Source organism: Myxine glutinosa, chromosome 14 (genome assembly GCF_964187855.1).
Source record: "Myxine glutinosa chromosome 14, kmMyxGlut1.1, whole genome shotgun sequence".
In the NCBI taxonomy this organism is placed as follows: domain Eukaryota; kingdom Metazoa; phylum Chordata; class Myxini; order Myxiniformes; family Myxinidae; genus Myxine; species Myxine glutinosa.
This window is the reverse complement of record NC_136274.1, coordinates 76327840-76340830: the sequence shown is the minus strand read 5'-3', so window position 1 is coordinate 76340830 and position 12991 is coordinate 76327840. Positions and strand designations below refer to the sequence as shown.

Below are 12991 nucleotides of genomic sequence, written 5' to 3'. Positions count from 1 at the left end.
GTTGTCTACGTGAGATGCGGTGGACCTGGGCACGACATTTAATGGGGGAAAAAGGGGAAGGTCGGTTCTACAGAGTGTTATTTACAGGCAATGGGACTAGGGAATGGGGGATTGGGGATAGTTGGGGAGTATTGGGGAAATAGGGGAATATTTACAAGCGGATATGGAGGCCAAATGCCATATCCGCAACATTGCACCCTTCTCTACCCTCGGGGCGTCCCGACCCGATAAATTTTTACCTATTTTAGTGTGGCACTCAGATGTAGTTCCCTCTACTATTAACTCTACCCTGAGTGCGACAGTTTTACAGATATTCACAAATGAGTAAATATGTCCCCCTGCGACGTTGCACCCTTCTCCTCACAGAAACACGCCCACAGGATAACCGAATTGCGGAAAGAATTCGCAAACTAAACATACAGCCGGTAGGGAGCATTATTTACACAAGACTACGCTGATATTTACACTACGATCCAGGACCTGTTTTTGGAGGAACACATGCAGATGTTATGCATAGAGAGAGCACGCATGCCAGCATCGATACACCAACCCACGAGTGCTCTGTGGCCTTACGGCCTTTAATAATGTGCAGAGCACCCCATCCAAGCACCAAAAGCACCACCCCATAACACAGTCAGCACCATCCGGTGCACCAATAAAGTGTTTATAAATCACCGGTGGTGTCGCAGCCGGCCGATGTTCTGCCGCTGGTCTTGCCTTCGTGTGGTGCACTTGGTGTTCTTGCCTCTTTCAAAAAAATAAAGAAAGGCGCCAACCGCGTCCATTTCTGTATTGTGGCCGTCAGGGGGCCAACTATAAGTGGTTCACCTTGTATGGCATAGGTGCCCCGTTGACCCATAGGTCCATCCACGGGTGGTGCTTGGCCGCAAAAGAACTGCGGTCCATTGTGGGTGGCCACAAACATTGCGGTCCATATGGTGTATCGATCCAGGCAGCAAGCAGCGAAAGTGCAGGCCCACAACTGCGGAGCCAGCACCTCTCTCTCTCCTCTCTCTCTGCCCCAAAGCCAGATCCTCGGAGGTGGGAGACAAAAGAAAAGACAAGTGAGTAAGGTGGTAAGGGCGCAAAAGTGCATGCAATACAAGGTGATGCACACTGGGGGCACATGGGAACCAGGTGAGACAGGTACGTTCCTACCGTATGCCCCCCCCCCCACCAGGTAACCTACATGGCCCCTCCCTTACCCCTTACTGTATCCACAAAACACAACTCTACCCATAAACATCTACTTTACAAATCACAAACATCCCTACTGTCTTCCCCGTTCCTCCCATAAACCAAATTCGTCCTCTCTCCCTCCTAACCAATCAAATTTGCCATTTTCAACTCTCATCAAAATTTGCCATCTCCAACTCAACATCATAATTTGCTATCACCAATTCATCATCAGTCCCTCCTAGGGAGGGAGAGATGGAATCACCCCAATGTCTCATCCACGTCGTGATGCGTCTCACAAATCCTCACAGCAATTCTCATTTCCTGCACCAAAACAAAGAAAACACAGGTGTGGAGTCATCATCATCACCACAGGTAAGTGGCTGCGTATGGTGCGACAGGTTCATCAATCCTAACTATTTCCTAAATGACTTTAACAACTTTACACTACCCGGGGTCTTTCTCCGGCCAAACCATTGGCCCTCTTACACTATGGGTTCTAAAAACCAATTCCCATTGGCCAAACTGTGGTGCTTTTCAATTTGGGGTCTCACTCCCCCGATTCATCTCCCGGTGCCCTCGCACAATTTCTGGGCTGTGGCGTGTACCTCTCCCAGTGGGTCTACCCACCTGCACACCTCCACCACTGCAGTTGCCTCCGAGCTTACCTGCTCCTTACCCTAACCTAACTACCTGGGGAAGGCCCTCTGGCGCTCTCCCCACTCGGTGCCCTCTCTGGCACTGGGCTACCCGGGTTCGTCCTCCGGATCCTCGGGCCCCATCCACAACTCTACCGGCTCCCAGAGCCCACCTGCGGCCTCACCTGGCCGACATCCTCACAGTGGTGGAGTGCCCAACCAACTACACACACTAACAGGCTACACGCCCAGCCATTTCCACAACACTAATGCACCCATCCACAATACCATTCTGCAACCCGCACCACAGATGCCAATATCCAACCACAATTTACCTATACCCTCTACCTAACACTTACACTACCCGCCCCAGGTACTCGTGAAAGGGGTCCACTCTTCCCCCATTCACACCTTCGCACCATGCACACCACTCCGTACCACTTACTCCAACTCTCTCCACACACCTGTACTTGCACACCTGTGCTCTCACACCTGGTGCCACCTGCACCCTTCTCTCCCCAAGCGCATTCGCGCTGATCCACAACACTCACTACTCATACACTGCTCCACACACCTGTCCAGTTGCACACCTGTGCAATCACACCTGTTCAACTCTCAACCACACGGCATCATCTCATCTAACTACTCCCCTCTGAAACTTGCGCTTCCCAGTCGTCCCTTTAAACTATTGCGCTCCCTCGTCATTACCATCCATACTAATCTACCTGCGTCCCCACTACAGGTATCAGTCACTAACTAAACTTAACGTTACCTAATGTCATCTTCTAGGGCCCTATCAATATAACCTAACCCAACCGGGCTAGTTTTCACTGCCATAAACCCCATAATCTATAGCGCATTTGCCCCCCATGGGAAGGGCGGCAGGGATGCCAGCCTTACCCACCGGGCCCATCGCTCACTACCAATTTTGCACATCAAATTTCAACAAATTAAAAATTTGCCAATCACTACCCATCATCTGCCAATCACTACTGCCAATCCCTTGCCAATCATCAAATTTTGTTTTTCTCTAATTTTGGGTCCAAAACACTAACCTCATCACCCAGTCTACTCACTAATGCCTCTCGGTGCGCCAATTCCTGTCCAAAGCCCGGCTTCGTAAAGCCAAGCCATGAATGCGGGTTGTTCTGTGCCAGCGGCTGGATGCGTCCGGCACTCGGTGCAGGGACGGGGGCTTACCCGGGCCGAGATCCCACGCACCATCTCGGCGTGGAGCCATCCAATGTCCCGATCTCGACCTGCCGGACCGCCTCAACAAAAAGTGGTCGCCATGACGACCCTTTCTATCGGGCTGCCCGCTCCGCCTAGTGGAGCACGGACGCGGCCGTTCGAAGCGAGGCCCAGCACGCACCGAGGGCCCGATTCGGCTAAAAGTCGCTCTAACCTCTAACCCGGTTACCTTCGATGCCTCACCTGCATGCTTACACCCCGCAGCCCGTTCCTTGCTCACACATACAGCCGTTCCCATGCTCCTCGTACCTTTCCTTACACACCCAGGTACCCTCATTCCACTCACAGCCTTGGTCACACACCTGACCACCGAACACTTTGGCACACATTCGTTGGTCGCACACCTCACCAACACACCTCTTCGCGCCCCCTCCTCTGTCACCTCCTCTGTGACAATCACAGGTGTGCTCTCCTTCGCACACCCAACCACGTGCCTCACCACCAACTCCAGCGTGCATTCCCACTCATGCTCTACCATTCCAGGTGTGCATCCTTCCATCCCAGGTGTACATCCTCGCTCACCTGTCACAACCAACTCACTCTCCTTGTCACTCTCACTACTCTCACCTCCATTCTTGACAGCGCACTCACCTTTACTCTTGACAGCGCACTCTTTCCTCATGCACCTGTCCATCACACACCTTTCTTGCGCACACTCTTGCGCACACTCTCCCGTCACACCCTCTGTAACACTCACCACACCGCGCTTCCATGTGCTCCCTCGCACACGCGCTACGACCGACTCACTCTCGCCAGCACCCTCACTCCTTGGCACGCACTTTTTCCTCACACACCCCAGAGTCGGACTTTCTTGCACACCTCCTTTTTCGCACACCAGACCTGTCGCACACTTCACCAACGGCCTCTCACGAACACCCGGGTCTATCTCGACCCCCAAGCTTATTAAATCCCCTGGCGCATCATACGCACGACCATATTGGTCACCACTTACACAGGGTCCTCTTCCTCTTCGCTTCTCCTCCATCACCTGCGAATCCCTCATCCGGTTAATGAGCACATCATCACGATCCAAACACAGACTTTGGACCAATTCTTTTATCTCCTCTTTTATCTCCTTCTTATCCTCTCTCCGTCTCTTAATTTCGCTCACCCCTTCTTCCACTTCTTCTAATTTCTGCTTCACCTCTTTTATTCCCCGGTACGTCTCCTCAAGCTCGTCCTCCAAGGCTACCTTGACCGTTTCCATGTGCGTCCTCACCTGCCGGTCCTTCGTCTCCATTACCTCTATCACCTCGTCCAACCTCGTTGTCAGTCCCTCACGTACCATCTGACATTCCCTCTTTGTCGCTATTAAGTCGTTTTTTATGTCGTTTTGTGTCGCTTTTAACCCTCCTAATACCGCAGTGTTCCTTTGAACCTGCTCCGTTAGTCCTTTTTGTCCCTCCGTCAGCTGTTCCACCTCCTGCGTCAGGTCCTCTATGCCCCCTTGTAACTTTACAGTCCCCTTTCTCACCTCCTTCTCCATGCGCTCCTTACAGTGCCTCACCTCCTCGCGCACTCCTCCGACCTCCTCACTCACACCTCTTCTGATCTCCTCTCCCATCACTTGCATCTCCTGCCCAGATGCCACCCTCATCTGCTCCATTTCCTCCCTGTGAGCATCCAGTTTAGTTTCTACCCCCATTCTGACCCCCTCTATCTGCTGCCCCATTTGGTTAACTTCCCTTTCCGCTTGGTCCCTCATGTCCCTCAATTTGCCTTCCATCCTGTTTTCTAACCCCATTAACCCATTTCTCACCTCTTTTATCCCGTTGTCTAACCCTTCACCGGTACCCCTCGCTTCGTCCCTCATTACCCCCATTTGGCCCTCTAATCGCTCACCCTGAGCATCCATCCGGTTCCCCATTACCCCCATTTGGCCCTCCAATCGCTCACCCTGAGCCCTCATTCCCACAATTTGGTCTCCCATTCGTTCCATAAGGGCCCTCATTTGCAACATAAAAAGGTTCGGATCCACCAGGGGCGCTGCCACGGTCGCGGGCGCGGTGACCAGCGAGGCGCCATTTTGCGTGCCCGCAACGTCGGGCGCAACGACGCTATTTTGTGCGTCTGCTACCCTCACTGCTTCGCTCTCCTCACGTCCCTCAATTTGGTCCTGGACCGACCCTGCCTCACTCTCCTCTACCGGAACCCAGCCGACTTGGTCTGCCATAGCGCGACTTTCAAAATTCGGGTTTTTATTTTCGTAAAACAAAATCAAATTTCGCCGTTATAATTTCGAGCGCGGGAAACGCGCTCCGGATCGAATTCTACTTCCCAACACCAAAATGTTACCCTAATGGTACACTTGGTGTTCCAAAATTTGGGCTAAATGAATTTAGTCCCAGGTCCGAATCCCACTCCTGACACCAATTGTTACGGACACGACTTTGATGTTATGGTGGGCCGAGCGGAATGGCCGCCGTGTCCGCACAAGTTACCCGATTATATTCGAATCTTGGCCGAGTCGCGCTACGCTAGATCAATGAAGGAAAAGGACACAACGGCTGGGTTAAAAATGATACGACACCAGGGGTACGGTTCTCAAGACCTCCGGAGGAGGTTATAATATGGCGGAAGGTTAGATTACAGGAATGAGAGGGACAGCATAGGAAGATAGGCACTTAGACACACTTATCTTATTCCCGACAGACCACAGATAAACGGGACAAAACTGACTCACACGGGGATTGATGGCAAGGAAAGCGGGTATTCGATGGCTCAAGGTGCACCTTGGCTCAGGGGCAAAATCGACCCGGTCCGGTCCAATGATGCGGGAAGGTCGCTCAGCGCTCGGAGGTCGCGACTTGTCTTTTCAAGCTGGGGGCGCATCTCACGTCACGTCCGGTAAGTCGCTGCGTATATCTGGCGGGGAGTGACACGCCCTCGGCTAGTTAGCTCCGCCCCAGATGGAATCGGTCCGCCCTTCTTATTGGGTGCGGGGGGGGGGGGGGGGGGGTTACTGGCTCCGCCCCTGACGAGGAGCTGACAGCCAGCCCCTTCGTGGTAACCCCGTGAAGCGCATGGGCAATGGCGGCTAACCACGCCGGAGTGAGGACGCACACTCCCCGCGCCGCGCCGCCCCCAATCTCCTCTGTTGTTGTAGTTGTTGTTGTTGTTGTTGTTGTTTCATGGGGAAGATGGGAGGAGGGATGGGGAGGTCCTAAACTCACTACTGGTGCCATACAATCACATTCTGGTGCAACGAAGAGTCAGAATTAATGGAAACGAGTCCTTAACTGACATAGACTAAGAATAACTAGCAAGATGACCGAAAGTTGTCTACGTGAGATGCGGTGGACCTGGGCACGACATTTAATGGGGGAAAAAGGGGAAGGTCGGTTCTACAGAGTGTTATTTACAGGCAATGGGACTAGGGAATGGGGGATTGGGGATAGTTGGGGAGTATTGGGGAAATAGGGGAATATTTACAAGCGGATATGGAGGCCAAATGCCATATCCGCAACATTATACATACATGTTACATTATTACGTTCTGATAACTTTCAGATTTTTCATGAAATTAATGTATTTGTTTTCTCTGCAGGAAATACCAGGCAACATGATCGGCTTCAGTGTTACCTGCAGATCTGTTCTCACCGAAATGATTTGCGTCCTGCGTGGAAGCCGACTCACTGTAAAGGTAGAAGGTCCAAACTGTTTCCAGCTATTTGATTTTCTTCATGAAGCATATTTCACGACACTGTGGCTGTTGATCATGTGCTGTCCAGGAAAAAGGTATTTCCTGGTGGTGTTCATATTTCTATCTCACATGGAAGTTCTTATGTTTTACAGGAGATAATGAGGGACACTTGGGTGAAACAGTTCACGTGTACTCCTTCGAAACTTACACGTTTGAAAGGTACTACAGCCCTCTTTTACAACGATCATAATTTTTTTTTAAATACTTGGGCTGTGGCTTGTCATGGAACACACACACACACACACACACACACACACACACACACACACACACACACACACACACGGACACACACACACACACACACACACATACACACACACACACACACACACACACGGACACATTGACGAGACAAACAAAACAGCCAGTGAGCTTGGGGAAACTTCTGTCACTTCAGGGATACTCTGGGTTCCAGCGACATCATAACAATGGCTCCGCATTTGTCACCGTTCTCAACCGGGCATTTCCTCAAGAGGAATTTCCCCCTCCCCAGGATGCCCACCAATGGGAATTGTCCGTGCTCCATCCTTTTCAAGCAAGGAAGCAGCACGGACCATTTTAAAAGTCTTTGGTATGACTTGAACCTGTCCAAACCGCATGGGTGTTTTTTAGGAGACACCATCTACTTGCTGGATAGTCGTTGGCTCCCTACTGGAGCTCATCTGCCCTTTGCCAGGTGTTGTTTTTGGACCTGGCAGGGTGTCACACCTACCCTCCCCACGAGCAAAGCCAGTGAGGTGTGTCAGTTTAGTCGCCGACAACCCTCCCCGTGCGGCAGGTCGCACTGGGTTACATTTTAAGTCAGCACACAGACATCATGATTTGTTCCCTTGGATCTATCTTGGAAATCATTGTCTTCCATTTCATGTAGATTGCAATTTTCACAAGTTTTATACAAGGGACATTCCGACGATTCCACAAATGAGGTGCTCACAATGGTCTAATAAATGTCAACATCATTTTCCATAAATAAGGATATAAAGTTTGAAAGACAAAGTTTTATTTTCTTCACAATTATATATATCTTTGTTACAACAACAACAACAACAACAATAGGCATTCTAAGGCCATTTTCCCTGCTCGGGCGGCGGTTAGCCTTGCGATCCCCATGACAATCTTCTCCATTTTGCCCTATTTTCTGCATCTCCCCTTCTTAACCCCTTTGCCCGCATATCTTCTTCGACCATCTTTAGCCAAGTCTTTCTCGGTCTTCCCCGTCCTCTACTTCCTTCCACATTCATTTCCATCACTCTTCTCAATCAGTCACTTCCATCCTTCCTCAACACACGTCCAAACCATCTCAACCTGTTCCTCTTCACAGCATCCATCACAGGCTCTATTCCCATCATCTTTCACAATTCATCATTTGTCTTCCTCTCTCTCAACGATACTCCACACATCCACCGAACCATTCGCATTTCCAGTCTTCGTTGCTGCTCTACGTTCATTACCCATGTCTCGCTCCCATAAATCATAACACTTCTCACACATGCAGCATACACCTTTCCCTTCAGCTTCAACGACACTCCCCTCCTCGTCAGCACGCCACTCAGTTCCCAAAACTTCTTCCATACACATCTCACTCCAGCAACCGTTGCCGAGTCTGATCCACCTTCTCCATTCAGCATGTCTCCGAGGTAGCAAAATGTTTTCACACCGTCCAGCTTCATGCCGTCTCCAAGATCCAACTCAACATTTCCTCCATCTGCAGCTCCCTCTGTGCACACCTTACATTTGAATGTAGCTGCCACACTGGTTAATGACCCTCTCAAACCACTACATTTTTGATGAACCCACTCAGCGCACATTGTACATTGAATGGAGTTCACTCCGACACCCTTCCTGCACACAGCACACGGCCACTTCCCAGTTCTTTACACCTCACAACATGCTTTACCACTTGCCATCACCTTCGTTTTTCCGATATTCACCTTCAGACCTTTTGTCTCCATACATTCCTTCCACTTGTTCATCTTCTCCTTCAGTCCTTCAGTATCTTTGTTAATTGAAAAATAAATGAATGTTGCTTTTTTATTGGACTATTTTGAGTATCTCATTCATTGTACTTTTTTACACCTCACATATAAACAGAAACCTTCCATTCCAGATTGTCCAAAGGAAATACTGAAATCAAACCTCTTGAATGAGACTTTGATACTTTAAAACATTCCATTGATGTAATTTAATAGCATCATCATTTAAATTCATAACTTTATTACCCTGCACCTTGTCCGCCACGATGTCACCTCCAGACAACCTCAAGTATTCGTGGTTTTGTTCATTCACATAATCGCCTTCTTTTTGTGCGTTGGTTCGACCACGAGAAGTTTAGTCTTCATCCGTGACGTCATCAACTTCATTGTACAAGGTGGCCTGAGCCACTTTTCCCTTCCCCAGGAAAGCATTCCTTCTTAAACTCTTTTAATATGCAGGTTATATTGTGCAGTACTTACAATATCTTGTGTAGCATTTCTGGAGTCACTAAGAACGAATGCTTTGCTCTCGAGGGGTAAAGTAACTTTCAGGCGAGCCTGAAGATTCCTGTTCGACCCACTCCGGCTATGTTTCTGTGAAGTGCATTTTCACCTGGCACGAGGACAGCGACCGAGGGTCGGAACACACCTCGAAAAAAAAGTGTTGCAGTCCTATTGCAGGTTTCCTTTTAATATTTACTTGTTTTCATAACATTCATACTTTTCAATAGTTTAGGGGTGAAGTCTTAATGGTCCTGCTGTCATTCTCTTCACTCTTCACCGTCAGCAACTTCATTATTCTTTTCTTCATATCAACATGATTCAGAGATACGAGAATGCAAACTTTGGCTAAAATTATGAATTTAATTAACACCTTATTTGTAACTTACAAAACAAATGATATGCTTTCCACAGTGCACATCATCGAACATGTTCATACCCCGTGCCTTGCGGACCCCGTGCTGAACCTCATCATTCATCGGGTGCTCCTTGCATTTGCAACACCTCAGCAGCCTTGGGGACCTCGTGCTGAACCTCATCATCATCGGGTGCTCCTTGCGACACCTCAGCCTCCTTGTGGGCCCCGTGCTGAACACCAGCATCATCGGGTGCTCCTTGCGACACCTCAGCGGCCCCGTCCTGAACACCACCATCATCAGGTGCTTCGTGCGCCACCTCAGCAGCCGTGGGGACCTCGTGCTGAACCTCATCATCATCGGGTGCTCCTTGCGACACCTCAGCGGCCCCGTCCTGAACACCACCATCATCAGGTGCTTCGTGCGCCACCTCAGCAGCTGTGGGGACCTCGTGCTGAACCTCATCATCATCGGGTGCTCCTTGCAACACCTCAGCAGCTTTGGGGACCTTGTGCTGAACCTCATCATCCGGTGCTCCTTGCGACACCTCAGCCTCCTTTTGGGACCCGTGCTGAACACCAGCATCATCGGGTGCTCCTTGCGACACCTCAGCGGCCTCGTCCTGAACACCACCATCATCAGGTGCTTCGTGCGCCACCTCAGCGGCCTTGGGGACCTTATGGTGAACACCACCACCATCAGGTGCTTTGTGCACCACCTCAGCGGCCTTGGGGACCTCGTGGTGAACACCAGCATCATCGGGTGCTCCTTGCGACACCTCAGCGACCTTGCGGGGCCAAAGTGACACCTCAGCAGCCTTGGGGGCCCCGTGTGACACCTGATCATCGGGTGCTTCTTGCGACACCTCAGCGGCCTTGGGGGCCCCATGTGACACCTCATCATCGGGTGCTCCTTGCGACCCCTCAGCGGCCTTGCGAGGCCCAAGTGACACCTCAGCAGCCTTGGGGGCCCCGTATGAACATGTCACACACCTTTCTTCCTTGAACTGCCTTTCTTCCTTGAACTGCCTTTCTGCCTTTCTTCCTTGAACATCTGACAAATGTAACATATCAAATAATAAAATCAAATAACAAATCAAATAATAGTTTTTCCCTCTTATCACAGACTTTGTTCCTTCTGCATCCCAGTTTAGCTTGGTGGTCTCTTTGTTTTCTTCTCTCTTTTCTCCAACATTTCTCCCTCTGCTCTCTCAGTCCTGTCAACCCTCGACTCTGATTCTGCAACTGGCCCTGACGGAATCAGCCCACGGGTCCTAAAATCCTGCTCTGCCACTTTATCTAACCCTTTCTATGTTCTCTTCCCCCTCTCTTTTGCTCAAGGTCATCTGCCATCAGCTTGGAAATCAGCCAACATCACCGCTTTACACAAAAAATGTGCAAAACCAGATCCTTGCAACGACAGACCAATCAGCCTTCTCCCAATTATCAGCAAAGTCATGGATTCCATCATTGCTTCGGATATCAAATCTTTCCTCTTCTCCAATGGCTTGATCTCTGACCATCAATTTGGTTTCAGACCAGGTCATTCTACTCTGGACATGCTGCTTCTGCTGTCTCAACAATTGATGAAGGTCCTCAATCCCATACGGGAAATTAGAGCTGTCTCCCTTGACATATCACGTGCCTTCAATAATGTCTGGCACCCCGCTCTGGTCACCAAAATCTCCTCCTGTGGTATATATGGAAATCTCCACACATGGCTTGCGGACCTCCTTTCTTGTCGAAGTCAACGTGTGGCCCTGAATGGGTTTCTCTCATCTCCTCCTCCTGTTCAGGCTGGAGTTCCCCAAGGCAGTGTTCTGGGCCCTGTGCTTTTTCTGGTCTTCATCAATCATTCATTCATCAATGATCTCTCCGACTCTCTGGAAAATCCTCTCTATCTCTTTGCTGATGACTCCACTCTCTGCCGCTCCATTCCTCATCCCTCCGATCGGCAGTCTGCAGCCTCCTCACTCTCTGCAAACCTGGACAAAATCACAGACTGGTCAAACAAGTGGAACTTGTCTTTCAATCCTGACAAATCTCACACTCTTACTTTGTCTCTCCGAAAAGACCGACTGGAAAACCCTCCCATCTGCTTTCTAAACAATCCTCTCCAAGAAGTTCTGTCGCTCAACCTTTTCGGTCTCACTATCTGCCGTGATCTTTCTTGGGAAACCACATTTCCAAGCTGGCCTCCAAAGCCAGTCGCTGACTGGGCATCCTCCGTCGTGCGAAGTCCTTCCTTGGCACACCTGAGCTCCTCACCATATGCAAGGCTTTCATCCACAGCTCAATGGAATACTGTTCCCCCCCTCTGGGCCGGTGCTCCTGCCTCACACCTAGCTCGGCTTCACACTGTGGAAAACATATCTTTCAGAATCATTGGAATCTCCTGCGATGACGCTAACTCCAAAGGGCCTTTCATTCACTCACCGCAGGCAGGTTGATGGTCTTTCTGTTTTCTACCGACTCCTCTCCGGCCTTGCTCCCCCAGCTCTCTCTGGGCTCTCTGGGAATTTTAAAAATGCTGACACGGCAAACACTTTACTTTACTGAAATGCAGACACGAACATTCAGTGCATTCAGAAAGTATTCAGACCCCTTGACGTTTTTCACATTTTGTTATGTTGCAGCCTTATGCTGAAATCGTTTAAATTAACTTTTTCCCTCATCAATCTACACTCAATACCCCATAATGACAAAGAGAAAACAGGATTTTAGAAAGTTTTGCAAATTTATTAAAAAGAAAAAACTGAAATATCACATTGACATAAGTATTCAGACCCTTAACCCATTACTTAGTTGAAGCACCTTTGGCAGCGATTGCAGCCTCGAGTCTTCTTGGGTATGACGCGACAAGCTTTGCACACCTGGATTTGGGGATTTTCTGCCATTCTTCTCTGCAGATCCTCTCAAGCTCTGTCAGGTTGGATGGGGACCGTTGGTGGACAGCCATTTTCAGGTCTCTCCAGAGATGTTCGATTGGGTTCAAGTCAGGGCTCTGGCTGGGCCACTCAAGGACCTTCACAGAGTTGTCCCTGAGTCACTCCTGCGTTGTCTTGGCTGTGTGATTGTGATCTACTTTTTGTGTGATTAATGTTTGCTCTTTCACGAGCCTCGATCTTGTATACAAAAAACAAAAAAAAAACAAACTGAAAGGGAGAAGCTCAGGTTGTGCTCTTTTACCAAGCTGCTCGCTAGCGCTTGCGAAGCCAGCCGTTCCTTCACGGTTTTGAATGGAGTGCTTGCTGAAATGCTTAAACCACTTGGCGATCTCTTCTCAAGAAACTTGGTAAATGAACCCAATGTTATTGAGACCCGATCATAGATCGACTGTAATCTATAAACCCTGTTGAAGAATAATTTAGCCTTGAACTAATTGACAAAC

The 12991-nt window shown here is 49.6% G+C and overlaps 1 protein-coding gene across 1 annotated transcript in view; it reads left to right on the top strand.

Annotated features, from left to right (window-relative positions):
* The window catches only part of LOC144888835 (uncharacterized), a 36026-nt gene extending 25353 nt beyond the window's left edge, over nt 1-10673 (top strand). Inside the window, exons 11-13 of the mRNA XM_078768278.1 lie at nt 6613-6708; nt 6861-6927; nt 9660-10673. Coding sequence (XP_078624404.1) covers nt 6613-6708; nt 6861-6927; nt 9660-10606 — 1110 coding nt within the window. The 3' untranslated portion in view covers nt 10607-10673. The remainder of the gene's footprint in view (nt 1-6612; nt 6709-6860; nt 6928-9659) is intronic.
* Nucleotides 10674-12991: the final 2318 nt, after the last annotated feature.